This window comes from Colius striatus, chromosome 1, assembly GCF_028858725.1.
Source record: "Colius striatus isolate bColStr4 chromosome 1, bColStr4.1.hap1, whole genome shotgun sequence".
Classification (NCBI taxonomy): Eukaryota; Metazoa; Chordata; class Aves; order Coliiformes; family Coliidae; genus Colius; species Colius striatus.
Genome location: NC_084759.1, coordinates 133,822,611 through 133,850,141, shown reverse-complemented (window position 1 = coordinate 133,850,141; position 27,531 = coordinate 133,822,611). Strand labels below are relative to the sequence as shown.

The following is a 27,531-nucleotide window of genomic DNA, read 5'->3' as shown; positions in this document are numbered from 1 at the left end:
CAAACTGAAGTATTCATTACATAGGGCCTAATTTGCACACATCTATTCTCTTCGCCCTGTATGCATACGGAAATCAGGTCTGTGCTAATTTTTGTCATCTGTGTTCCTCCTACTCCAACAACAGGGGTGTCTAAATTCTCTAAAGGCCAGCTTTTTGGCCAATAGGATAATGGAACAATAGTAACATCTGCTCCCGTATCCAGTAATGTGTTGTACCCAACCATGTGTTCACCATTTGGATGTTGGAATACAACCGTCTGAGTGGGCTTTCCCTGTGAAAGTGGCATTGCCAGTCTTACCTCAGGTACTCCAGTGGATCCAAAACCACCGTCTCAACGCTTACGACTTCCTGCAAAAGGAACTTTAGCTCTGAAAGGAACTAATTGAGCTATTTTAGTTCCTTTAGGTATATGAACTGGTGGCTGCCAAACTTTAACCATTATTCCAATAATCCGCACCGGAGAGCACAAAAATACCCTGTCGAGAGGCCGATGACCGTCCTAAAAGCAAAGCACTTAAACCATAGCCAAGGGGTCCGTTAGCGTTAGATGAGATAACTGTTACCTCCGTGTTGTGGATGGTTACATCTACTGCTGTTTCCACATCCACTCCTGCGCTTCCTGCAGTGGCTGATCTGAGGCCATCCAGGCAGCTGTTGGTGTTGAAGGGCGTTTTTGTGTCATCGCGCTCGCCCTTTTTGCGCTCGTTAACCCGTTTCCCCTAGGAATTGTATGTCTGGCCACTCGAGAGCGGCACTCAGTGGCTCTATGGCCAAACTTGCCACATCTGTAACAATTGCCATGAAATCTGCCGTTGGACCCAGATGGTCTGGCGGAGCTGTTTGTCCGTACCAATGGTCTGGACCGACACTGATTTTTCACGTGTCCTATTTTTCCACAGTTAAAGTATTTTGGCCTCCGATTTCCTTTGTGAGGTTGAACTAAAGGTTTCAATGCTGTTGCCATAGCTTCAGCTAAATGTGCTGACGATCCTACCCTAGAGCAGGCTTCTATCATGTCGACCAAAGTTGCTGTCCACGGGAGAGCCTGCAGGATCTTTTTGCAGTCATGGTTAGCATTAGCAACTGCTAAGTGTAACCCTATTTCCGCCTTTACTTCAGTTGACATGTTTGGTATACGATCCAGAGCTGCTCTTAGACGGTCTAAAAAGGCTCATTAGGTTTCTGCATAATAGTTGTATATGAGGGAACTGGCACCCCCATGTCAGGAACAATCTTAAATGCTTGACGAGCCAGTGTCTGTGTTTGCTGCAAAATAGCTTCATGCAGTCGGGCTTGTACCTGAGGGTCAGCAAACGGTCCTTTACCCAACATCATATCCTGCTGTGACGACTCGCCGCGGATCTCCCTGTTGTAAGCCCATATTTTCTACTACTGCCAGATCAACTCTTTTTTCCCATTCGACTGCCATAGTAATACCTGAGTGGGCTTCAGGAAAGTTTCTGCTAGCTTCCGGCAGTCAAATGGAGTCATTAATCCACTGGTAAAAATATGATCCAATAACGTTTGAACGTATGGGTTGGACAAGCCATATTGCATTACAGCTTTCTGGCCTTCCCTTACCAACTTCCAATCCAAAGGTGCCCACTGTCGTTTTCTTTGTGCTAGTATTACTGGAAAGGCTTGTGGAATAAATTCTCCTTCGATTACCACATCACGTATGAGGCCTCTCCATTTCTTAGCCGGATCATAGTCATCTGGCCGGGGGTCTCTGAGTACCTGTGGGGATGAAACTTTAATCTTTGGTTTGGTTAATTCATTAATTCGTTCCAACAGTTGATTAGCTGTTGGTTTTGGTTTTTCTATCAGTTCCTCCAAATGGGCCAAAGTGTGTTTCATATCTTCTCCGTGTCGTATTAATTCTTCCTTTAATAATTGTCTTTGTTGATCTTCAACTTCATTAGATGTTGGGGGTGATGATGGAAGAGGAATACACTCAGGGATTGATGAGCTCAGGGGCAATGGCATATCCACATTGTCATTTGTAAAACGTACCTTTCGTTCTCTGCCAGGTACTCCTTCAGACATAGCAGAAGGATGGGATGGGGCAGGATGGTGAAGGGTGGGTGGGAGGGGAGGAGAAGCAATGCACGTATTCGGCTCCTGGAACGGTGCTCTAGGGGGTTCTCGGGGAGGTGGGCTCACATCCATGCTCTCCTCTTCTAGAGGTGGAGCCGAGGGTATTACGACATTATCCCCTCCGAAGAGTCTCTTAGTATTTTCTTCTAGAGGTGGAGCCGATGGTACTATAAAGTCACCACCTCCAAAGAACCTTTTAGCATCTACCGGGAATGCAGACAGTACAGCAGTTTCTGCTTTCATGGCAGCAGCTGCAGCACGCTCAGCTTCTAGCTGGTGTATAATGGATGATACCAATTTACACAAGCCAATAGCATTATTCAACATGTCTCCTAGGTTTTCCCAGTGTCCCTTTTCATATACTTCTTGGGGGGAAACAAAGAGACCTACTTCCTGTCCCCATCTTACAAGTCTTAGCAAATCCTCTCTTTCATAATTGAATCCTTTCTCAGCAAGGATATGCTGGAGGGTGTCAATAGGATTTTCCTCTTTGCTTATCATTTTTCCCATTATATCAGTTTACTCAGATCACTTGCCTTTTCAAGCAGGAATCCAAGTGCTTTTCTGCCGAGGGTTCTTAATCCAACCAATTCGGCGAATCACGTCGGGGTCACCAAATGTTGTAGTAGTGCAGGCAATAGTCACTCAAAGACGTAGAGAGTCTAAGTAATGCACATGCAGAGACGTACAGGGGCAACGTAGTACAACCACCAGAGTTGACTCGAAGCCACCCTTCCTTTGCTAGCTACCTCCTTATACGCTGCTTCTGCCCATGAGATCACCCAGGGCCCCACTGATTAGCTTGCAGCACCTGTTTCTGAAGTAGCATGCCAGCTGCATTAACTTATCCCTACCATCTTTATTCAAGCTGGCTGGTCCAAGCTACATCTGTGCCTACACTCTGCCTCTGGATTTTCAAGTCTCAGCTCCCCGCAGGCAGGCTATTTACCCGCTATCACCCAGTGAGAGTCCCTGTTCAGGCGCCATTTGCCGCGAAGTTTTCGGCTCTTGGCCTAAAAAAAAACAGCTCGAAGCCTAAAAAACCAGCTCGAAGCCTATAAAACCAGCTCGAAGCTTAAAAAAAAACCAGCTCGTGGCCTAAAAAACTAGCTCATGGCCTAAAAAACCAGCTCATGGCCTAAAAAACCAGCTCATGGCCTAAAAAACCAGCTCGAAGCCTAAGAAACCAGCTCGAGGCCTACTTCATGCGGCTATCAACCCAGGGTCTGATTCTCAGGTGGGTGGGAAGAAATCAAGTCCTACTCAGTGTGAGTGATAGCAGAAATCTTCTTCCTTATTGAGAGCAGGCTCTAACTCATGTACACAGCAGCTTCAAAACTAGCTCAGCAACAGCAGCTAATAGATTACATTTTCGTGTTCATCCTACTTGCGGTTTCTGCGATAAGCAAGCTCCCTCACATTTTCCCATCTTGTTTTTCCCCAAAGTTGTTTACCACTTTTAGCTGAAAACAGTCCGACCTTGAGGGAACAGAAAGCGGCCTGCTGTCTGCGTGACAGCAACTGCTTTAACCATGGCTCTGACTCTGGTCTTGATTGTGCACCAAATCCATATAACTAGAGCCCAGGCTGCCTTGCCCCAACGGGCCTAACATTATACCCCGGGATCCATGTCCATGCTCCCTCATTTTTTCTCCACACTTATGGGCATCATTTCCACCAAAACCGAGACTTAAGTCCTAGTGCAAGGGTTTTGTAATCTTTCAAGTTTACGATTAAAGGTAGGCAAGTGTATAATTGAAGCTTACAGTAAAGGTATCTAAATTTAAACATAACAGCTTCAGTGAACTTTATAACTCCTCTATCAGTTTTCTCTGGATAAGATTTTTTTGGTAGGTCTAGAATCCAAACTAAGAGACCTCCAAACACAAAGCAATGTGTACTACAGAACGCAGACATACACACATATGTAGCCAAGTCCCCTGGAGTTCTGTGGTTGTTGTTTTTGTTATTTTTATGTTCTACAGACAATCTTTATAAAAGATTAGTTTCATCACATGCATACTAGACTACAGGTATATTTCTACCACATGAATAAATACATGTAATATTTTAACATTTTAAAAATATTAAATATATATATTAATATTAAAAAATATATTAAAAAAATCAGAACATAAACCTTGCCTTTGAAAACTTACCATTGCCCAATGTACTTAAGGTATACCAAGCAATTTCAAATTTGTAATGGTCTCTACGTTTAAAAATGCACTAGTCAAGTTTACAGATTTTTAAAACCAGTTTGACAACCTCTTAATTTTTTAATAGCTTCTCCCCCATAAACTTACGCTAGTTTTTCTTTTACCTCTCTCTTTTCATGCTTCATGTTTTTATATTGTTGTCTTTAGAAAAGGAAGAAAAGTACCAAAAAGACACAAACAACATTCCGTTAAGCTCCTTTCAATCTCAACAAAATTCTATTAAGTACTCAGGGTAGATTTGGTTGGCATCAAAGACAACAAAGATCTTTGGGTTCCAAGTATTATCCACACAGCTGTCATATAAGTTCACAAAACTTCCATCTTTTGAAGGAGGCCTCATGTATTTTGAATCACCATTAATATAGTCACCAGTTAATACACGAGCAAGAAACATGACTTTATCTGGTCTACGCAGATGAGGCTGCAGATTCACACCATGAGTTTGAAAAGTATCTCCATGCTTCATGTCTTCTTTGCAGAAACGACTGGAATATGATGCATCTCTTGCAAAATAGGTACCTTTCAAATAAAAAAAAAAACTGATGACATTCTCATCATGACAGCTTAATTACTACAGCATGGATATAGGTATCAGGATGATGAAAGATGTCTATTCTGTTATGTTTATTAGCAATCCTTTTTTTTTTTTTTTTTTTCCCTAAATCATTATCTTATAGCAACATGAACAAATCTTTTTAGTGAGAACCTTTTAGTAGGGAGAGTGTCCCAGGATCAACATTGCTTTGCTGGGCTTCCCTTCCCTTCCCCATGCTCCCTGGTCCTACCAGCCAGTCGTTGACAAGTGCATCTCTTGCTACATCTTAACTTTCTTAATTACACTTGATATAAGAACAGAGATATATTAAATAACTCCTGGACAAACACAGGGAGTACATCACCAAAAACATACTATAGGGAACACTTACCAGTGTTGAACTGTTAAGATTACCAAATTGTTCTATGTGACAAACACACTTACCTTTTCCATATACAGCAGCATGCATCCCATTTATTCTCCAGTCAAAGTTATGAATACATATTGCTTCTACAAATTCATTACTGGTGCCATGAAATAGCATCTGCTCATTAATAGTTGGTACACCTCTCTTCTTCTTTAGCTGAGCTTTCTTCCTACAGAGAACACACAATAGAGCATTACAAACATCTTTACAGTCAAATCAAGTTACTACAAAAACACTGCAGAGAGAACAGACCAAAACCACTTCATGCCTTCCACTTTCACAAGTGTCTAGATGATTCTAGTTTTAGATAGTTCTAGTTTTGAAACAGATCAGAATTCTTAAGGTATGCGTTTAGAAATCACACACTTCTGAAAATAGTCCACAGCACCCAGAAATAATGCAACATTAGGAAAAAAGACCTTCTACACCAATTCTATCAACACTGTTTATTTGGCATTAGTCGTAGCATGGTCATTTTCTGCAGGTACATTTTTAAAAGAAAGGCATTTTTCTCCCATTTTGTTCCCTTCACCTACTTAAATAGCATGGTAGGAAGGATAATGAAAGTTAGTGGACTATAAAGTATAATTACACAGTTAAAGAAGCAAAAGTATTTTTTAAAAAATTACGTAATTTTTCAGGTAAAATTGCTTCAGCATGATAATTTCATAATAATATTCTGAATTTATGGTTCACATAATTTCTAAAAGAGACAGATATGGTGCACCAACGGGGTTACATCAGTCTAGAATTTTGGAAAAATCCCAACAGACAAAAACTCACTTTATATTATAGGTGAACCTAATATCAGTCTCACGGGCAGAAGGCCATAGCACACCTTCATTTAAGAACAGATACATTATGCATCAATCTTTTTTAAGTGATTTTCTGTCAGCTGCGTTCTCCTAGGATCTACAAAGAAGCTGATTCAGGAGGTGTGTCTAAATCACTGAGCTGCTCGTAGTTATGATTCCTTGACTGTCCAGACAAAAACAGGCCAGAATGCATCATAGCTTTGTCTATGTACCTGCATTTGCCTCCTATAAAAGCCACAGAGCATGGCGCACTGTGCTCCATACTTAGGTTTATCAGGTACATACTTAGGTTTATGAAAATAAACAATCTGCTTATAACTGGAGTACACACTTGAACTGCAGAAGTCTTCTCAGAGCCTACAGCTTATATGTAGTCTGAAGAAGTCCTATCAACCGGGTCCAGGGAAAGACACAGGCAGCAAAGATTCTTTATCATATTAAAGGCATTACATTGCAATTATGCATTATTTATAAAAAAATACCTTCACAGAAGTGAAAATATTGCTTGAAAGATATGTTTATTCTGTTTTGTTGTTCAGCTTTTTTTTTTCCCTCCTCCATTTAGCACAAACTAAAATACCTATGTCTAAGTAACTTAATATTATTGTGGGAGTTTTTTCCATACAACTCCATTCCAAATCAAGAGCATCCAGGAGGTTTCACTAATAACCTCATTTGTGACATTTTGTGTCAGAGGCAGAGAGGCTCCAGGCATTAAAATTTCACTATTAGCAATTCAACAGACCCCAGGAGACAAGATTCCCTGCACCTTGCAAAAACTATCTGTGTAAGGCAACACCTCTGAGCTATGGGCTAATAATGCTAAACACTTGAAATTTTTCAGTCACCAGTCCTCTACTGTTGGCTGCTGATCTCTGACAATGTGCAGACATAGCCTAGAGTAACTTCTCTTGAAACAGGAGAACACAATAAATTTATAGAAAAGGTGACTAATAGGTGAATAATTGTCGAAAAATGTTCTGCAGCAGTCTTTCACCATCTCTGACCAGTTCACTTCATAAGACCAATTCAAGGTAGTCATTACTGTGGGTACTATTATACTTTCACCACTAAAATGATGCAAGGTGTCATTTAAGCAATGCTCAAATTTAATCGCTGACCTTATCAATGAAACAAAACACTTCTCGAACCCACACAAGTTGTTGAAGAACAATTGTTCTTCAGAAGTAGTAGAGCATACTTATTGAGCAAACTGTGAAGGTGGTTCTGCAGAATGCAGAACTGACACAGCATGACTTTTTGTTGATTTGGAACAGAAATCAAGGAATTCAACTATTCTAAAAAACATCGTCTTAGCACTTTCCACCAGCAGTGACACGTTAAATCAGTAAAACAAAACTAATCCACCACTCAGAAGGCTCTCAAACAGCCAATTCACTCCATAAAGGAGAATCCTAAAGCAAAATTAAATACCTGGAGACATGCTCTTTGTACATACACAAGCACACAAGCTGTTTCTAAAGACGGTCAGCAATCGCACTGAGCAAAAACCATTTTCTACTTGCTGTACTCCTCTACAATTCCAAACTGAAACACATAATCCAAAATATGCGTGACTAGGATTCATCTTCTCTTACTTTCACTTTCCCACATGGGACACCAGAACTTTTCATGAATTTAAAATGCTGGAATACTTACTTCTTTGGAATACACTACCAAGCAATAATTTCTTCACCAGTGTCTGTAAAGCTTATGTACTCCAAGGCTGTATTTTATCCTCAGCAGAAAAGCAGTGAAGTCCCAATTGCATATGCTCATTCTAGCAATTTTCATTGTTATTTTTATTTTTCTGACCCAGGAAAAACAGTTTTAAAATGGAAATTACTTTTCTCAGTACACTTTTATACTGTAGAGGTACTAAAAAGTACCTTGACTTGTCGTCAGTTGTGTAGCAATACTGTAATCTTCCTGATGTATGGAATTCTAATTCCCATTCTCACTTTCCTACCTTGAGAATATTCTATCATAGCATCCATAGATTCAGAGTTCTTAAACCATGAGTTCTACTCACTGACCAGCCAAGAAAACTAGTACACTCTCCAAACGGCAGCAGTTCCTAAGCTAAACAAAAAAGGTCTTCTCCTTCCCTCCTCTGCCACTTACACTGGAGACTGCCTTTGAGGTCTGCTTGCTATTCCTATTCTCAAAAATTTGCATTATGATGGTATAAATACACCTCTACAGAAATTTATTTGTAGAAAGGGAGATGTTGAAACACAACACAAGGCCAAACAAGTCTTACAACGTGAACTGGTAAATGTAAGAAAATAAATTTGCAATTAAGGCTAATTCTCTTAACCAAGGACTTAAATTAATTTCCTTATGCATATTCATGATACAGCTTAAAGTTAACAATACATTATATATTTTTCAAAAAATCATACAACTTAACGTCGATTTTTAATATATATGTGGTTAGTTATTTCCTCCATTATTCAGTTTAATTAAGTTGGTTTTAACGGTGTAATACATCTGTAAACTGATTCTGATACCTACTCCCTAGAGGCTACACAAATCACTTCTTGTCAAATCAAACTGTTTAAGATTGAGACTACAAAATACAGTTTTGTTTCTGTTCTGGAAACAGAACGCATCACTTCCTGCTTCTTCCAGGCCAGCAAAATATGAAGAAGGAAAAGCAGAGAACTTTGGAAAATATTTTTGTAGCATATTAAACTTCAGTAAATTACATGGATATATTCTAATTCTGTCCTAGGTTTCATAAAGTTGAGAAATTAAACAAGCCAAAATCAGGTCATCAGTTTCAACTTTGCAGTGATAGCAACACGTTTAAAAATACCATAAATCAGTGGGACAAGTGCAGCACAAAGATGGTCTTGGCGAGATCTGCCCCAGCCTCCAAGTGTATTGGATGTAGGGTTTTGGTTTTTTTTTTTTTCCTTTTGCACATCTCAATAATTTCTCAAGAGGCCACAACTGCAGGAACAGGCCAAGCTAAGCACAGCAGTTAAGTCCTACTAGTGCCTGTAAATTCTACACAGTTCATTAGACTTCTTAAAAAAAAAAAAAAACAAAAAAACCCAAAAAAACAAAAAAGAAAAACTATGCAAATAACAGTCAACTGAATGTGAAATAATAGAAACATGAAAATAAATTAAATGGTGGAACATAAAGGTACTACCTACAGTTTGATAAAGTTGTTTACACTTAGCAAACAGTACAGACACAAATCAGAAAACATCACCGTGATACTTCCATACCACAAAAAGAAATTATGTGCACAACAAGAGTCTCACCTTCTTGCAAGTTGCCCCACATTTCATATACATCATAAAAACTTGCTACACAAGGAAACACTTTGAGTAGTTGCAGAAATTTAATTCTTAACCCTTATGGCAGCTTCCAAAGCTGTAAAGTTCATTGTTAATTCCTAGAGTGTCCTGATACTTTCCAAATGCTAGTAATAACATGAAAATCATAACATCCTCATCAGAAAGCTCAGGCAGTGTGGATTGGATGAGTGGACAGTGAGGTGGATTGAGAGCTGGCTGAATGACAGAGCTCAGAGGGTGGTGATCAATGGCACAGAATTGAGTTGGAGGCCTGTGGCCAGTGGTGTTCCACAGGGGTCGGTTCATACAAGCCTGTCAAGGCATTATTTTACAAAAAAGTTATTTTTATGCTCATTATTTCATTGTAAGTAACATAGACATCTATTACATGGACATCCTGAATATCATTATTGCATCATCTTATCTGGACTACATCTAGAGCTAATGCATTTCTAAAGTATTACATTTCTGTACACGTAGAAGCTAGAGTCTTGAAAATGGAATTTTGAATACAGAGGAATAACAAATAAGAATTTTTTTTAAAGATAAAATTAACACATATTTTCATTAACAATACAAGCAATTAAATGTATTTCTGCTGCATGCCTTCAAAATTTGCTGCTAACAGTCCTAAGACTGTTGGTTTTAGAAATAATCTCACCTGCAAAAAAACTCCCACAAGTCTAGATTTTGTATTCTCTTAATTCTTTTAATTCGATGGCTATCCATTGTTTTTCCAAAGAGACCAGAAACTTCATGATATTCATTTGTTTTCTTTTGCAATGGAATAAGCTGGAAAAAAAGACATTAGTACGATTTCAATTCAATGCATTACTTTATTTTCACATGTTTTTGATTAACTTGCATACCAACTCTTACCTGATAAGGCTCCTCGGTATTTACATTCTCCCAGTGTGAAGGCATAGGGATAGCCTCATTTTCACAGATGAAACTTCAAACAAAATAAGATAAAACCACATCACATCAAAGACATGAAGCGTTTGCTTCCTGTCAGACTCTTGCTCCATACAATACAGTGTGCAAAACCAAGAACTTTTAGTTTATTTTAAAGAAATCACAGTAATGAACAGCTTTAATAAACCATATACCAAACAAAAAATAGGAAGATAAATCAGAACAGATGCTAATTTAGAAATGTGAGAATGTAGATGTATAGCCTGGGCATTTCAGACTATAATGAATTACAGCTAGCCTCTTTTGTAATTCCTGGAATCCTCTGAAAACCGAGCCGCCATCTGAAGTATTTAAAAGCACATGTTAGAAATACACACGTAAAATTGCAATTTAATTTGTTTTTTAAAAAACAAAACCCCCCCAAAAAGTGTTTTAAGCATACACACCACATGCATACCAGCTTTTAAGCCTTACAACAGTGACTAAAAGAAGTAATCTTCTGAAAGCAGAGAATGGTGTCATCACACGGAAAGAACGCAATTATTCAAGAAACAAAATACCAGAAGTGAATTGCTACATTATTGCATGCACTCTTCAGCAAGTATCCATTGAAAAAACAGTTGAAACTTAAAAAAAAAAATAGGACTTCTTGAATGTCAGTGCAAAAAGACTGCTACTACATTTCACATTACAAATGCTGTTTCTTCTTGAAAGTATAACCAGACTACACTTCAGAATAAAAATTATTCCTAAGAAAATCCGCAAATTTTACCTGTGCTAGTACCACAGCATAGACCAGCTTATTGTTTAATGAATATCACATTCACATCAGCACAGCTTTACACCTAATGACTAATGAAATGGTAAGAAACCCACAATCTAAAGCCATTAGGCTCACAAAACAATCTAGTTGCTAAGATCCAATTTCTTGTAATAATTTTTAAATAAATGATTAAAATATACAGGCAAGAAAATATAATTCAACCTTTTTCGCTGCTAAAATACTACAACTAAATAATTTATGAAGCTATTATTACAATGGACCAAACTACTCCATTTTTTTGCTGCTGCTTCTCCTCAGCAATTCTGATTCAACAGGTATTTATAGCAAGGGACTTCAACAGCTAAAGTGAGGCACAGCTTTAAACACTTCACCAAAAGATACCAGTATTCAGTATGCCCTGCTTCGCTCACTGTAAGATCCTTACTTTCTCAGAGGAAAGGTAAAAAAAAAAAATAACAATTCCTTTGTCCTTTTTCTCCTCTGAAATGTCTTCCTTCCTCATCTCACTATCCTTAGTTCACCTCTCAAATTGTCTGATGCCAAAGTAAATAAATACAAGCAATAAATAGGAAACATATTTTTGTTTCATTTTACTTTGAATAATCTGGAATAGAATAAAAATAAGGAGACTTCCTTTTATTTCCCTACCTGAAAGCACTGACAGAAAACGGAGCTCTCTTTATTGGACGTTGCTTAAGGGTAGTTAGGTTGGTTTGCTTCATCACTAAGCATAAAACAAGAGTTAGGACAAAAGTTTCAGAAATTCATCTACAGCACATGAAACATTTAAGTGTCATTTCCTTAAATCGCAGTACTGCATCCAAAGTTGCTTGACTTGAATTCTTATTTCAACAATTAATAAACTGGTATTTTCAACAAGTGTTTCTAAATATTTGCCTCACAATTATTGTCATTTATGTGAGTTAGTAAAATGTGCAAATATTATACAAACAAAACGTTTACTGTTACAAAACCCATCTAACATTCAGCCTGACTAAATCACTGGTGAAACTTCCACTGAGTTTAATACAACTAGGATAACAAAGCATATTGCTACTACCTTTAATGCAAGACATGACGTACAAACAGTATCATAAAAATCAGTTTTTAGCATGTGCACTTAGTGTTTTTATTCCGGATGCAAAACAAAGGGTTTTTTCAACAGACATTTCAACACAAGCAAATGTCAAACCATTTGTATTGTTAAATACTACTTTACTCCCAGTATATTGCTGTTTTTCCCAGTCTCCACTTTCAGTATTTGAAATACTATTATTTTCTTTGCTTTGGAAGAGGATTCTACTTAAGCCTTAATTTATAATTAGTAATAGTCTGTCATTTACAAACATGGTATAAGTGAGATCTTGATAACCTACTACAAAATACTTTTGCCTATCTCCTTCTGAAAACAGAATTGGCTTCAAGTAACTGCTGAAGATACTTTGATGCCACTATTTTGCAGAAAGTTTCCTTTGTATCAATTTTTCTTACACAGACAATGAATGGAAGAGGTTGGGGGTTTTTTGAGCTTAACAAGCAGTGGCATATTAAAGAAAAGAAAAGAAGAGAAAAGAAGAGAAAAGGACGGGAGGGGAGGGGAGGGGAGGGGAGGGGAGGGGAGGGGAGGGGAGAGGAGAGGAGAGGAGAGGAGAGGAGAGGAGAGGAGAGGAGAGGAGAGGAGAGGAACGACAAACTTCCCAGTCTCATAGATGTATGCTACTTCCCACCTACAGCTGAGGTAAGCAGTAGTAACACGGTGGAGTGCTACTAAACAAGACATGCCAATTTACTAATAAACTATAGTAGACAATGTAACAGTGCAGCTGCTTCTAAAAACTCCTATGTACTTTTTAGTAAAGAAGAAACTTCCAATCACAAAGTTTTGTGCTAGATACAAGGACAATAATTTGCAAAAATGAACTGATGAACTTGTACCTTCTATTATCTAAATTTACTATACAAAAAACCACATACCTGAAAAATCTAGTGTGTAGTTAAATTTTGCAGTTGTAAAAGAAACAGAACCATGTGGGTTTGTTCGGAAGCTTCTTTCAATATCTTCACTGCTAACAGAGCAATGACTGTTTGAATCAGTCTTTAAAATAAATGAAACAGTACATTTAGACAAACTCAGTAATAGGAAGTTTAATGTATGGAACACATCACAGCTAATATAAACTCATAAGCATTTACCTGAAACATATGCCATTTACCACACTCAGCCAAATAAAACCAGCCCCACTGGGTATCAGAGGTATCCATATCTTCCACCGAACTTTCCATCTTTGGAAAAATGTCTTCTGATGTTCTTTGAAGCATATCCTGAAACATGCACACACATACACAAAAAGAGTTATGATAGTCTTTGCAAAAATGCATTATTTGAGAAATTCATAAAACCAGCAAAAACTAAGGAAATTTTGCAATATTGAAAAAAAACCCAAAAAACAAAAAGCAAAACCTGGCAGACAGAAGGCTGATTTGGGTACTTTGGGGTTTTTTTTGTTTCAGAGAAAAATTCTCAATTTGCTACTTATCCAGTATTTTCCTTTAAGTTATTCAAATATTTTTCAAAACTCTCTCAAATGTCTTTAAGTATGCCAGCAAAGGTAAGAACTATAGGCTTTATCAGATCAAAGAGAGGTGATAAATTTCATACTGACGGTCATGTGAGCAAGGCCATTCAACAGACTCCGAGTTACATACCACTCAGGAATGAGGAGCTCAAGTAATATCTGACAGCCTGATGAAAACATCTACCCGGTACTCACCAACAGTGAACAAATAAGACTGAATACCAGAAGTTGTTAGAAAAAAAATTAAAACTAAGATAAAGAATATAATTATTTAAATGTGCAAGTCCACAGTGCATTACTCCTCAACACTGCATAATGGTTTGTTTCTTCCTTTATGTACCCATAAAAGAATGATACAGTAAAATTAATGGTACTCTGTACTTGTAATCACGGAGGAGGCTCACATCAAAAGTCAGATTGGCTTCCATACAAGAAATGACTACCATAGCTGGGGATCTGCAGGACGGAAGAAAGACTAAGAAAAGGATATAGCAGAAGTCTACAAAATCATGGCAAAACCAAATACGGAATAATAAATTGCATATTCTTCCATCATAATCTCCTTATGGAGACATCTATCAAAGGTTGCACGTATCAAGTTCAAAATAAGTGAAACTTCTTCATAAAACAGACAGTAAGCTATGGAATTCCTTTTCATGGTATGCCGTGGATGCTGCAAACTTATGAAAGTCCAAAAAGCAGCTAGAGAAGTTCAAGCCTACCAGGAGTTATGCAGGAATACCTGTACAGGAACAACCACTGCCAAACTTCTGCTCCTTCTTTGTACTTCAATAAAATCCTGAAAACTCTAGAAGTACTTGACTCTCCTGTATCTGCCTCCTAACATGTCAACTCTGTCTGCCACTCCGACCTGCTACACAAAAATTCTAAGTAGGTTGGGGGGAATCTTTCAAACAAGCTTGCTCTACTCACAGAAAAGGTCAGCAATTCATCCACTCTAACTGCTTAACTGACAATTTCCTCTAAAATTGCTTCCAAGGACTGGAACAACTTCCTCCAGCACACGTCAATCAATGTCCAGTTGATGTCTTGGAAGCTTCAGTTGTTTCCTGGACACTTCCACCCAGAAAAAAGTACAGACATGAAGAAGGCAAATACTGGAGACTGGAAGTAAGCACCAGCTGGCCAGTGCTACTGGGGTAGTAGTTGAGAGCAGAAAGCACTTATTGTAGCACAGCTCTTCCATCCAAGTTTTCTGAAGCTAGCCCTCTGTGGTTGTTTGAAAAACAATCTCAGAAACATCTCTATGGTAATAGCTAGAGACTGTATTCTAATCATCAGAAGCTCCAAGTGGCTACAAAAATCTAGACTATTAGAAAATAGAGGAATCAGAAATGGACCTCCACAACATCTCTAAATTGCAGAATCTTGAGGACAAACCTATTCTATTTCAGAGGGCGTCTGCCAACACCTCATCTATTTCTCAAAGCAATACAAAGTCACAGTGCCTACATTTGCTTGGTGTTAAAGCACACTGGTCAACATCTTTTGATGATAATCTTTCACTTTCAACTTGATTTCTTCCTCTCAGGGGAGTATTTGGCTATGTTCTCTCCTACAGAGAAGGCAGAGGTAGTTGACACTTTTTAAGAGCTAAGATGAAAGCAATACAGGCTTTTTTGTTAACGCTTAATTTCTTCAGTTCCCAATAAAATGGACAGACTTCAGCTCCATCCCAATGTTAGTTCAGGGCCTTGAATCTGACCAATCAAATCAGTAATGCCTTTTGAACAAGTTACAAACAGAGAAGGCATGCTCATCCTGTCAACACATACTCCTCTGGAGGCAACACAGCCTCCAGAATAAACCATTTACTAAGGAAACGGTTAGTCTCATAGCTTTCAAAAATATTGCATGCAGCCCACATGTATTATCCTAGTTACACAGTCTAGGGTAAGCAGGTAGGTTCCAGAACACTTAGAGGTGTGGAAGAATGACCCAAAGGCATTAACACAGAAAGCCATAAAAACAAGAGAGCTGTTCTCAAAGGCGATACAAGCCTAAGCTCAATGTACTGATAAATTTTAAACCAAATCTATGCCGTTTATAAGGAGCAAGCAGCTTTTTGTCCCCAAACTCTGAATGCACACACAGTGAGCAGAAAAATCTCAGTGGATTTTTCTGGATGACAGGATGTCAACTATCAAAGATGCAGCAGTGAGAATTTTATTAGCAATGTTATTACTAACAGAATGCCTCTCAACATCCATTATTAGCAATATTTCTACTGGTCTGGGAGTTACCAGAACAGCTGAAACTAAGCACAATTGCTCTTGACAGAAAAAAAAATCCTTCTAAACAGAATGAATGCTCACTATGTGTTGTGCTGTGACTGAATGGCTTTATTACTACTGGTAGCACATTGCTTCATTTTTCCAAAAGTACTTTCGGAAGTTTGAATGATAGACACACTTTGCAGTGTGTAGAATCACAGAATAGTTTGGGCTGGAAGGGAACTTTTAATGACCATCTACTGCAATCTCTCCCTGCTATCAGCAGGGGGGAAATGGACTTGATCAGATTGCTCAAAGACCCACCCAGCCTTACTTTCAACACTTCTAGTGATGGGGTATCCACAGCTTCTCTGGGAACCTGTCCCAACATCTCACCACCCTGACAGTAAAAAATAGAGGCTTCTTAATTGTCTATTCTGTGTGCTTTCTTGTGCCTTCTTCCACTTGGCAGACCGTGCTTTTCTGCTAAGATCCTTTTTGCCAACAAACATTGACTCTGTATAATTCCCTGCTGGGAACACTAGCAGTGCTGAGGGGCTCTCTGGTTCTTCTTTAGGAAGCAATGCAGCTGAACAGGAGACTTGGCTGAGGTAAGGCTGCAGGGCTAGGCAGGGGAAGTAAGAATGACCAACAGCATTTGTCGCTAGTACGGGCCACAACATACGAAGGCAATACCCTCCGTGGCTGCATCACCACTTCTCCCCTTTGTGCCGCAGGAGACCACAGCTGCAGTCACCCCCTTTACCGACCCCCTGCAGAGCAGATTCCTTTAGAGCTCAAGGACACAGTGGAGCGGTCACTCAGCGCCAACACCTCCCGGTCCTCATCGCAGCTTTTCCCAAAGACAGTGGGCCTACGCTACCCCCGCCTTCCCCAACCTGGGGGAAAAGGCAGCGGCCTGCAGGGCGCGCGCAGTACGGTGACGTGCCGAGGAAGAGAGAGGCGGAAGGAGCGGCTGATCTCCCGCCCCGTCCCGTTCCGCCCCGCCCCGCCCCGCACTCACCGCACCGTCCTCCCGCCCGGCGCCCGCTCCCCACATGTCGCCCAGCGGGCGCAGTGCAGGCGGGAGGGCGGCACGCAGGCCGCGGGGGCGTGCACCGCCCGGCTCCGGCGCTTCCGTTATCGGCGGCGGCTACAGCTCGCGCTCGATAGTCTCGTCATGGGGCGGAGCCTGGTACACGCACGTGCGGCGGGAGGCGGGCTCCGGGACCGGGGGTCCTCACTGCGGTAGTGCAGGCGGGCGGTACCGCGGGTGGGCGGGCGGTAAGCGCGGGCGGCGCCGCGGCTTGGCTGCCCGCTTCCATCTGTCCGTCCTGTCCCTGGGTGCCTGGCCGGTGCCCGCCTTGCTGTGACTGTCGCCCGGGAGCCTTACAGGCTGTGGTAGTGTTTCCGGTTTGACTGATTCAAACAGTCATTGCTCTGTTAGCAGTGAAGATATTGAAAGAAGCTTCCGAACAAACCCACATGGTTCTGTTTCTTTTACAACTGCAAAATTTAACTACACACTAGATTTTTCAGGTATGTGGTTTTTTGTATAGTAAATTTAGATAATAGAAGGTACAAGTTCATCAGTTCATTTTTGCAAATTATTGTCCTTGTATCTAGCACAAAACTTTGTGATTGGAAGTTTCTTCTTTACTAAAAAGTACATAGGAGTTTTTAGAAGCAGCTGCACTGTTACATTGTCTACTATAGTTTATTAGTAAATTGGCATGTCTTGTTTAGTAGCACTCCACCGTGTTACTACTGCTTACCTCAGCTGTAGGTGGGAAGTAGCATACATCTATGAGACTGGGAAGTTTGTCGTTCCTCTCCTCTCCTCTCCTCTCCTCTCCTCTCCTCTCCTCTCCTCTCCTCTCCTCTCCTCTCCTCTCCTCTCCTCTCCCCTCCCCTCCCCTCCCCTCCCCTCCCCTCCCGTCCTTTTCTCTTCTTTTCTCTTCTTTTCTTTTCTTTAATATGCCACTGCTTGTTAAGCTCAAAAAACCCCCAACCTCTTCCATTCATTGTCTGTGTAAGAAAAATTGATACAAAGGAAACTTTCTGCAAAATAGTGGCATCAAAGTATCTTCAGCAGTTACTTGAAGCCAATTCTGTTTTCAGAAGGAGATAGGCAAAAGTATTTTGTAGTAGGTTATCAAGATCTCACTTATACCATGTTTGTAAATGACAGACTATTACTAATTATAAATTAAGGCTTAAGTAGAATCCTCTTCCAAAGCAAAGAAAATAATAGTATTTCAAATACTGAAAGTGGAGACTGGGAAAAACAGCAATATACTGGGAGTAAAGTAGTATTTAACAATACAAATGGTTTGACATTTGCTTGTGTTGAAATGTCTGTTGAAAAAACCCTTTGTTTTGCATCCGGAATAAAAACACTAAGTGCACATGCTAAAAACTGATTTTTATGATACTGTTTGTACGTCATGTCTTGCATTAAAGGTAGTAGCAATATGCTTTGTTATCCTAGTTGTATTAAACTCAGTGGAAGTTTCACCAGTGATTTAGTCAGGCTGAATGTTAGATGGGTTTTGTAACAGTAAACGTTTTGTTTGTATAATATTTGCACATTTTACTAACTCACATAAATGACAATAATTGTGAGGCAAATATTTAGAAACACTTGTTGAAAATACCAGTTTATTAATTGTTGAAATAAGAATTCAAGTCAAGCAACTTTGGATGCAGTACTGCGATTTAAGGAAATGACACTTAAATGTTTCATGTGCTGTAGATGAATTTCTGAAACTTTTGTCCTAACTCTTGTTTTATGCTTAGTGATGAAGCAAACCAACCTAACTACCCTTAAGCAACGTCCAATAAAGAGAGCTCCGTTTTCTGTCAGTGCTTTCAGGTAGGGAAATAAAAGGAAGTCTCCTTATTTTTATTCTATTCCAGATTATTCAAAGTAAAATGAAACAAAAATATGTTTCCTATTTATTGCTTGTATTTATTTACTTTGGCATCAGACAATTTGAGAGGTGAACTAAGGATAGTGAGATGAGGAAGGAAGACATTTCAGAGGAGAAAAAGGACAAAGGAATTGTTATTTTTTTTTTTTACCTTTCCTCTGAGAAAGTAAGGATCTTACAGTGAGCGAAGCAGGGCATACTGAATACTGGTATCTTTTGGTGAAGTGTTTAAAGCTGTGCCTCACTTTAGCTGTTGAAGTCCCTTGCTATAAATACCTGTTGAATCAGAATTGCTGAGGAGAAGCAGCAGCAAAAAAATGGAGTAGTTTGGTCCATTGTAATAATAGCTTCATAAATTATTTAGTTGTAGTATTTTAGCAGCGAAAAAGGTTGAATTATATTTTCTTGCCTGTATATTTTAATCATTTATTTAAAAATTATTACAAGAAATTGGATCTTAGCAACTAGATTGTTTTGTGAGCCTAATGGCTTTAGATTGTGGGTTTCTTACCATTTCATTAGTCATTAGGTGTAAAGCTGTGCTGATGTGAATGTGATATTCATTAAACAATAAGCTGGTCTATGCTGTGGTACTAGCACAGGTAAAATTTGCGGATTTTCTTAGGAATAATTTTTATTCTGAAGTGTAGTCTGGTTATACTTTCAAGAAGAAACAGCATTTGTAATGTGAAATGTAGTAGCAGTCTTTTTGCACTGACATTCAAGAAGTCCTATTTTTTTTTTTAAGTTTCAACTGTTTTTTCAATGGATACTTGCTGAAGAGTGCATGCAATAATGTGGCAATTCACTTCTGGTATTTTGTTTCTTGAATAATTGCGTTCTTTCCGTGTGATGACACCATTCTCTGCTTTCAGAAGATTACTTCTTTTAGTCACTGTTGTAAGGCTTAAAAGCTGGTATGCATGTGGTGTGTATGCTTAAAACACTTTTTGGGGGGGTTTTGTTTTTTAAAAAACAAATTAAATTGCAATTTTACGTGTGTATTTCTAACATGTGCTTTTAAATACTTCAGATGGCGGCTCGGTTTTCAGAGGATTCCAGGAATTACAAAAGAGGCTAGCTGTAATTCATTATAGTCTGAAATGCCCAGGCTATACATCTACATTCTCACATTTCTAAATTAGCATCTGTTCTGATTTATCTTCCTATTTTTTGTTTGGTATATGGTTTATTAAAGCTGTTCATTACTGTGATTTCTTTAAAATAAACTAAAAGTTCTTGGTTTTGCACACTGTATTGTATGGAGCAAGAGTCTGACAGGAAGCAAACGCTTCATGTCTTTGATGTGATGTGGTTTTATCTTATTTTGTTTGAAGTTTCATCTGTGAAAATGAGGCTATCCCTATGCCTTCACACTGGGAGAATGTAAATACCGAGGAGCCTTATCAGGTAAGAGTTGGTATGCAAGTTAATCAAAAACATGTGAAAATAAAGTAATGCATTGAATTGAAATCGTACTAATGTCTTTTTTTCCAGCTTATTCCATTGCAAAAGAAAACAAATGAATATCATGAAGTTTCTGGTCTCTTTGGAAAAACAATGGATAGCCATCGAATTAAAAGAATTAAGAGAATACAAAATCTAGACTTGTGGGAGTTTTTTTGCAGGTGAGATTATTTCTAAAACCAACAGTCTTAGGACTGTTAGCAGCAAATTTTGAAGGCATGCAGCAGAAATACATTTAATTGCTTGTATTGTTAATGAAAATATGTGTTAATTTTATCTTTAAAAAAAATTCTTATTTGTTATTCCTCTGTATTCAAAATTCCATTTTCAAGACTCTAGCTTCTACGTGTACAGAAATGTAATACTTTAGAAATGCATTAGCTCTAGATGTAGTCCAGATAAGATGATGCAATAATGATATTCAGGATGTCCATGTAATAGATGTCTATGTTACTTACAATGAAATAATGAGCATAAAAATAACTTTTTTGTAAAATAATGCCTTGACAGGCTTGTATGAACCGACCCCTGTGGAACACCACTGGCCACAGGCCTCCAACTCAATTCTGTGCCATTGATCACCACCCTCTGAGCTCTGTCATTCAGCCAGCTCTCAATCCACCTCACTGTCCACTCATCCAATCCACACTGCCTGAGCTTTCTGATGAGGATGTTATGATTTTCATGTTATTACTAGCATTTGGAAAGTATCAGGACACTCTAGGAATTAACAATGAACTTTACAGCTTTGGAAGCTGCCATAAGGGTTAAGAATTAAATTTCTGCAACTACTCAAAGTGTTTCCTTGTGTAGCAAGTTTTTATGATGTATATGAAATGTGGGGCAACTTGCAAGAAGGTGAGACTCTTGTTGTGCACATAATTTCTTTTTGTGGTATGGAAGTATCACGGTGATGTTTTCTGATTTGTGTCTGTACTGTTTGCTAAGTGTAAACAACTTTATCAAACTGTAGGTAGTACCTTTATGTTCCACCATTTAATTTATTTTCATGTTTCTATTATTTCACATTCAGTTGACTGTTATTTGCATAGTTTTTCTTTTTTGTTTTTTTGGGTTTTTTTGTTTTTTTTTTTTTTTAAGAAGTCTAATGAACTGTGTAGAATTTACAGGCACTAGTAGGACTTAACTGCTGTGCTTAGCTTGGCCTGTTCCTGCAGTTGTGGCCTCTTGAGAAATTATTGAGATGTGCAAAAGGAAAAAAAAAAAAACCAAAACCCTACATCCAATACACTTGGAGGCTGGGGCAGATCTCGCCAAGACCATCTTTGTGCTGCACTTGTCCCACTGATTTATGGTATTTTTAAACGTGTTGCTATCACTGCAAAGTTGAAACTGATGACCTGATTTTGGCTTGTTTAATTTCTCAACTTTATGAAACCTAGGACAGAATTAGAATATATCCATGTAATTTACTGAAGTTTAATATGCTACAAAAATATTTTCCAAAGTTCTCTGCTTTTCCTTCTTCATATTTTGCTGGCCTGGAAGAAGCAGGAAGTGATGCGTTCTGTTTCCAGAACAGAAACAAAACTGTATTTTGTAGTCTCAATCTTAAACAGTTTGATTTGACAAGAAGTGATTTGTGTAGCCTCTAGGGAGTAGGTATCAGAATCAGTTTACAGATGTATTACACCGTTAAAACCAACTTAATTAAACTGAATAATGGAGGAAATAACTAACCACATATATATTAAAAATCGACGTTAAGTTGTATGATTTTTTGAAAAATATATAATGTATTGTTAACTTTAAGCTGTATCATGAATATGCATAAGGAAATTAATTTAAGTCCTTGGTTAAGAGAATTAGCCTTAATTGCAAATTTATTTTCTTACATTTACCAGTTCACGTTGTAAGACTTGTTTGGCCTTGTGTTGTGTTTCAACATCTCCCTTTCTACAAATAAATTTCTGTAGAGGTGTATTTATACCATCATAATGCAAATTTTTGAGAATAGGAATAGCAAGCAGACCTCAAAGGCAGTCTCCAGTGTAAGTGGCAGAGGAGGGAAGGAGAAGACCTTTTTTGTTTAGCTTAGGAACTGCTGCCGTTTGGAGAGTGTACTAGTTTTCTTGGCTGGTCAGTGAGTAGAACTCATGGTTTAAGAACTCTGAATCTATGGATGCTATGATAGAATATTCTCAAGGTAGGAAAGTGAGAATGGGAATTAGAATTCCATACATCAGGAAGATTACAGTATTGCTACACAACTGACGACAAGTCAAGGTACTTTTTAGTACCTCTACAGTATAAAAGTGTACTGAGAAAAGTAATTTCCATTTTAAAACTGTTTTTCCTGGGTCAGAAAAATAAAAATAACAATGAAAATTGCTAGAATGAGCATATGCAATTGGGACTTCACTGCTTTTCTGCTGAGGATAAAATACAGCCTTGGAGTACATAAGCTTTACAGACACTGGTGAAGAAATTATTGCTTGGTAGTGTATTCCAAAGAAGTAAGTATTCCAGCATTTTAAATTCATGAAAAGTTCTGGTGTCCCATGTGGGAAAGTGAAAGTAAGAGAAGATGAATCCTAGTCACGCATATTTTGGATTATGTGTTTCAGTTTGGAATTGTAGAGGAGTACAGCAAGTAGAAAATGGTTTTTGCTCAGTGCGATTGCTGACCGTCTTTAGAAACAGCTTGTGTGCTTGTGTATGTACAAAGAGCATGTCTCCAGGTATTTAATTTTGCTTTAGGATTCTCCTTTATGGAGTGAATTGGCTGTTTGAGAGCCTTCTGAGTGGTGGATTAGTTTTGTTTTACTGATTTAACGTGTCACTGCTGGTGGAAAGTGCTAAGACGATGTTTTTTAGAATAGTTGAATTCCTTGATTTCTGTTCCAAATCAACAAAAAGTCATGCTGTGTCAGTTCTGCATTCTGCAGAACCACCTTCACAGTTTGCTCAATAAGTATGCTCTACTACTTCTGAAGAACAATTGTTCTTCAACAACTTGTGTGGGTTCGAGAAGTGTTTTGTTTCATTGATAAGGTCAGCGATTAAATTTGAGCATTGCTTAAATGACACCTTGCATCATTTTAGTGGTGAAAGTATAATAGTACCCACAGTAATGACTACCTTGAATTGGTCTTATGAAGTGAACTGGTCAGAGATGGTGAAAGACTGCTGCAGAACATTTTTCGACAATTATTCACCTATTAGTCACCTTTTCTATAAATTTATTGTGTTCTCCTGTTTCAAGAGAAGTTACTCTAGGCTATGTCTGCACATTGTCAGAGATCAGCAGCCAACAGTAGAGGACTGGTGACTGAAAAATTTCAAGTGTTTAGCATTATTAGCCCATAGCTCAGAGGTGTTGCCTTACACAGATAGTTTTTGCAAGGTGCAGGGAATCTTGTCTCCTGGGGTCTGTTGAATTGCTAATAGTGAAATTTTAATGCCTGGAGCCTCTCTGCCTCTGACACAAAATGTCACAAATGAGGTTATTAGTGAAACCTCCTGGATGCTCTTGATTTGGAATGGAGTTGTATGGAAAAAACTCCCACAATAATATTAAGTTACTTAGACATAGGTATTTTAGTTTGTGCTAAATGGAGGAGGGAAAAAAAAAAGCTGAACAACAAAACAGAATAAACATATCTTTCAAGCAATATTTTCACTTCTGTGAAGGTATTTTTTTATAAATAATGCATAATTGCAATGTAATGCCTTTAATATGATAAAGAATCTTTGCTGCCTGTGTCTTTCCCTGGACCCGGTTGATAGGACTTCTTCAGACTACATATAAGCTGTAGGCTCTGAGAAGACTTCTGCAGTTCAAGTGTGTACTCCAGTTATAAGCAGATTGTTTATTTTCATAAACCTAAGTATGTACCTGATAAACCTAAGTATGGAGCACAGTGCGCCATGCTCTGTGGCTTTTATAGGAGGCAAATGCAGGTACATAGACAAAGCTATGATGCATTCTGGCCTGTTTTTGTCTGGACAGTCAAGGAATCATAACTACGAGCAGCTCAGTGATTTAGACACACCTCCTGAATCAGCTTCTTTGTAGATCCTAGGAGAACGCAGCTGACAGAAAATCACTTAAAAAAGATTGATGCATAATGTATCTGTTCTTAAATGAAGGTGTGCTATGGCCTTCTGCCCGTGAGACTGATATTAGGTTCACCTATAATATAAAGTGAGTTTTTGTCTGTTGGGATTTTTCCAAAATTCTAGACTGATGTAACCCCGTTGGTGCACCATATCTGTCTCTTTTAGAAATTATGTGAACCATAAATTCAGAATATTATTATGAAATTATCATGCTGAAGCAATTTTACCTGAAAAATTACGTAATTTTTTAAAAAATACTTTTGCTTCTTTAACTGTGTAATTATACTTTATAGTCCACTAACTTTCATTATCCTTCCTACCATGCTATTTAAGTAGGTGAAGGGAACAAAATGGGAGAAAAATGCCTTTCTTTTAAAAATGTACCTGCAGAAAATGACCATGCTACGACTAATGCCAAATAAACAGTGTTGATAGAATTGGTGTAGAAGGTCTTTTTTCCTAATGTTGCATTATTTCTGGGTGCTGTGGACTATTTTCAGAAGTGTGTGATTTCTAAACGCATACCTTAAGAATTCTGATCTGTTTCAAAACTAGAACTATCTAAAACTAGAATCATCTAGACACTTGTGAAAGTGGAAGGCATGAAGTGGTTTTGGTCTGTTCTCTCTGCAGTGTTTTTGTAGTAACTTGATTTGACTGTAAAGATGTTTGTAATGCTCTATTGTGTGTTCTCTGTAGGAAGAAAGCTCAGCTAAAGAAGAAGAGAGGTGTACCAACTATTAATGAGCAGATGCTATTTCATGGCACCAGTAATGAATTTGTAGAAGCAATATGTATTCATAACTTTGACTGGAGAATAAATGGGATGCATGCTGCTGTATATGGAAAAGGTAAGTGTGTTTGTCACATAGAACAATTTGGTAATCTTAACAGTTCAACACTGGTAAGTGTTCCCTATAGTATGTTTTTGGTGATGTACTCCCTGTGTTTGTCCAGGAGTTATTTAATATATCTCTGTTCTTATATCAAGTGTAATTAAGAAAGTTAAGATGTAGCAAGAGATGCACTTGTCAACGACTGGCTGGTAGGACCAGGGAGCATGGGGAAGGGAAGGGAAGCCCAGCAAAGCAATGTTGATCCTGGGACACTCTCCCTACTAAAAGGTTCTCACTAAAAAGATTTGTTCATGTTGCTATAAGATAATGATTTAGGGAAAAAAAAAAAAAAAAAAAGGATTGCTAATAAACATAACAGAATAGACATCTTTCATCATCCTGATACCTATATCCATGCTGTAGTAATTAAGCTGTCATGATGAGAATGTCATCAGTTTTTTTTTTTATTTGAAAGGTACCTATTTTGCAAGAGATGCATCATATTCCAGTCGTTTCTGCAAAGAAGACATGAAGCATGGAGATACTTTTCAAACTCATGGTGTGAATCTGCAGCCTCATCTGCGTAGACCAGATAAAGTCATGTTTCTTGCTCGTGTATTAACTGGTGACTATATTAATGGTGATTCAAAATACATGAGGCCTCCTTCAAAAGATGGAAGTTTTGTGAACTTATATGACAGCTGTGTGGATAATACTTGGAACCCAAAGATCTTTGTTGTCTTTGATGCCAACCAAATCTACCCTGAGTACTTAATAGAATTTTGTTGAGATTGAAAGGAGCTTAACGGAATGTTGTTTGTGTCTTTTTGGTACTTTTCTTCCTTTTCTAAAGACAACAATATAAAAACATGAAGCATGAAAAGAGAGAGGTAAAAGAAAAACTAGCGTAAGTTTATGGGGGAGAAGCTATTAAAAAATTAAGAGGTTGTCAAACTGGTTTTAAAAATCTGTAAACTTGACTAGTGCATTTTTAAACGTAGAGACCATTACAAATTTGAAATTGCTTGGTATACCTTAAGTACATTGGGCAATGGTAAGTTTTCAAAGGCAAGGTTTATGTTCTGATTTTTTTAATATATTTTTTAATATTAATATATATATTTAATATTTTTAAAATGTTAAAATATTACATGTATTTATTCATGTGGTAGAAATATACCTGTAGTCTAGTATGCATGTGATGAAACTAATCTTTTATAAAGATTGTCTGTAGAACATAAAAATAACAAAAACAACAACCACAGAACTCCAGGGGACTTGGCTACATATGTGTGTATGTCTGCGTTCTGTAGTACACATTGCTTTGTGTTTGGAGGTCTCTTAGTTTGGATTCTAGACCTACCAAAAAAATCTTATCCAGAGAAAACTGATAGAGGAGTTATAAAGTTCACTGAAGCTGTTATGTTTAAATTTAGATACCTTTACTGTAAGCTTCAATTATACACTTGCCTACCTTTAATCGTAAACTTGAAAGATTACAAAACCCTTGCACTAGGACTTAAGTCTCGGTTTTGGTGGAAATGATGCCCATAAGTGTGGAGAAAAAATGAGGGAGCATGGACATGGATCCCGGGGTATAATGTTAGGCCCGTTGGGGCAAGGCAGCCTGGGCTCTAGTTATATGGATTTGGTGCACAATCAAGACCAGAGTCAGAGCCATGGTTAAAGCAGTTGCTGTCACGCAGACAGCAGGCCGCTTTCTGTTCCCTCAAGGTCGGACTGTTTTCAGCTAAAAGTGGTAAACAACTTTGGGGAAAAACAAGATGGGAAAATGTGAGGGAGCTTGCTTATCGCAGAAACCGCAAGTAGGATGAACACGAAAATGTAATCTATTAGCTGCTGTTGCTGAGCTAGTTTTGAAGCTGCTGTGTACATGAGTTAGAGCCTGCTCTCAATAAGGAAGAAGATTTCTGCTATCACTCACACTGAGTAGGACTTGATTTCTTCCCACCCACCTGAGAATCAGACCCTGGGTTGATAGCCGCATGAAGTAGGCCTCGAGCTGGTTTCTTAGGCTTCGAGCTGGTTTTTTAGGCCATGAGCTGGTTTTTTAGGCCATGAGCTGGTTTTTTAGGCCATGAGCTAGTTTTTTAGGCCACGAGCTGGTTTTTTTTTAAGCTTCGAGCTGGTTTTATAGGCTTCGAGCTGGTTTTTTAGGCTTCGAGCTGTTTTTTTTTAGGCCAAGAGCCGAAAACTTCGCGGCAAATGGCGCCTGAACAGGGACTCTCACTGGGTGATAGCGGGTAAATAGCCTGCCTGCGGGGAGCTGAGACT

General features: G+C 38.4%; 2 protein-coding genes across 4 annotated transcripts; one reads left to right on the top strand and one right to left on the bottom strand.

Moving 5' to 3' along the window:
• Positions 1–4,248: 4,248 nt before the first annotated feature.
• PARP11 (poly(ADP-ribose) polymerase family member 11) lies at positions 4,249–17,063 on the bottom strand. Of its 3 annotated transcripts, none has more exons than XM_061988828.1 (8): positions 16,942–17,063; positions 13,301–13,429; positions 13,082–13,202; positions 11,756–11,831; positions 10,288–10,360; positions 10,070–10,200; positions 5,297–5,448; positions 4,249–4,836 (listed from the first exon to the last, which is right to left on the bottom strand). In XM_061988828.1, the coding sequence occupies exons 1-8, from the start codon at positions 16,975–16,977 to the stop codon at positions 4,523–4,525; spliced, it is 1,032 nt and encodes a 343-aa protein (XP_061844812.1). In that variant the 5' UTR covers positions 16,978–17,063; the 3' UTR covers positions 4,249–4,522. The 3 variants fall into 3 exon arrangements, with proteins under 3 accessions (XP_061844812.1, XP_061844813.1, XP_061844814.1); XM_061988829.1 differs by lacking the exon at positions 16,942–17,063 and adding an exon at positions 16,688–16,763; XM_061988830.1 differs by lacking the exons at positions 13,082–13,202; positions 16,942–17,063 and having other exon boundaries at positions 13,301–13,413.
• LOC104555987 (protein mono-ADP-ribosyltransferase PARP11-like) lies at positions 16,976–26,299 on the top strand. Its single transcript, XM_062011280.1, has 7 exons — positions 16,976–17,190; positions 17,305–17,456; positions 18,717–18,792; positions 20,188–20,260; positions 20,348–20,478; positions 25,100–25,251; positions 25,712–26,299. Exons 1-7 carry the CDS (start codon positions 16,976–16,978, stop codon positions 26,023–26,025), a joined length of 1,113 nt encoding a protein of 370 aa, XP_061867264.1. The 3' UTR covers positions 26,026–26,299.
• The last annotated feature ends 1,232 nt before the right edge of the window (positions 26,300–27,531 follow it).

Excerpts from the sequence above, each read along its gene's own strand:
- PARP11 (XM_061988828.1), bottom strand. The coding sequence starts at position 16,977 with ATGTGGGGAGCGGGCGCCGGGCGGGAGGACGGTGCG. Across the intron at positions 11,832-13,081 it reads CTACACACTAGATTTTTCAG|TGATGAAGCAAACCAACCTA; the intron begins GTATGTGGTTTT and ends TTTTATGCTTAG. Across the intron at positions 10,361-11,755 it reads TTTTCTGTCAGTGCTTTCAG|TTTCATCTGTGAAAATGAGG; the intron begins GTAGGGAAATAA and ends TTTTGTTTGAAG.
- LOC104555987 (XM_062011280.1), top strand. The coding sequence starts at position 16,976 with ATGTCGCCCAGCGGGCGCAGTGCAGGCGGGAGGGCGGCACGCAGGCCG. Across the intron at positions 17,457-18,716 it reads CTACACACTAGATTTTTCAG|TGATGAAGCAAACCAACCTA; the intron begins GTATGTGGTTTT and ends TTTTATGCTTAG. Across the intron at positions 18,793-20,187 it reads TTTTCTGTCAGTGCTTTCAG|TTTCATCTGTGAAAATGAGG; the intron begins GTAGGGAAATAA and ends TTTTGTTTGAAG.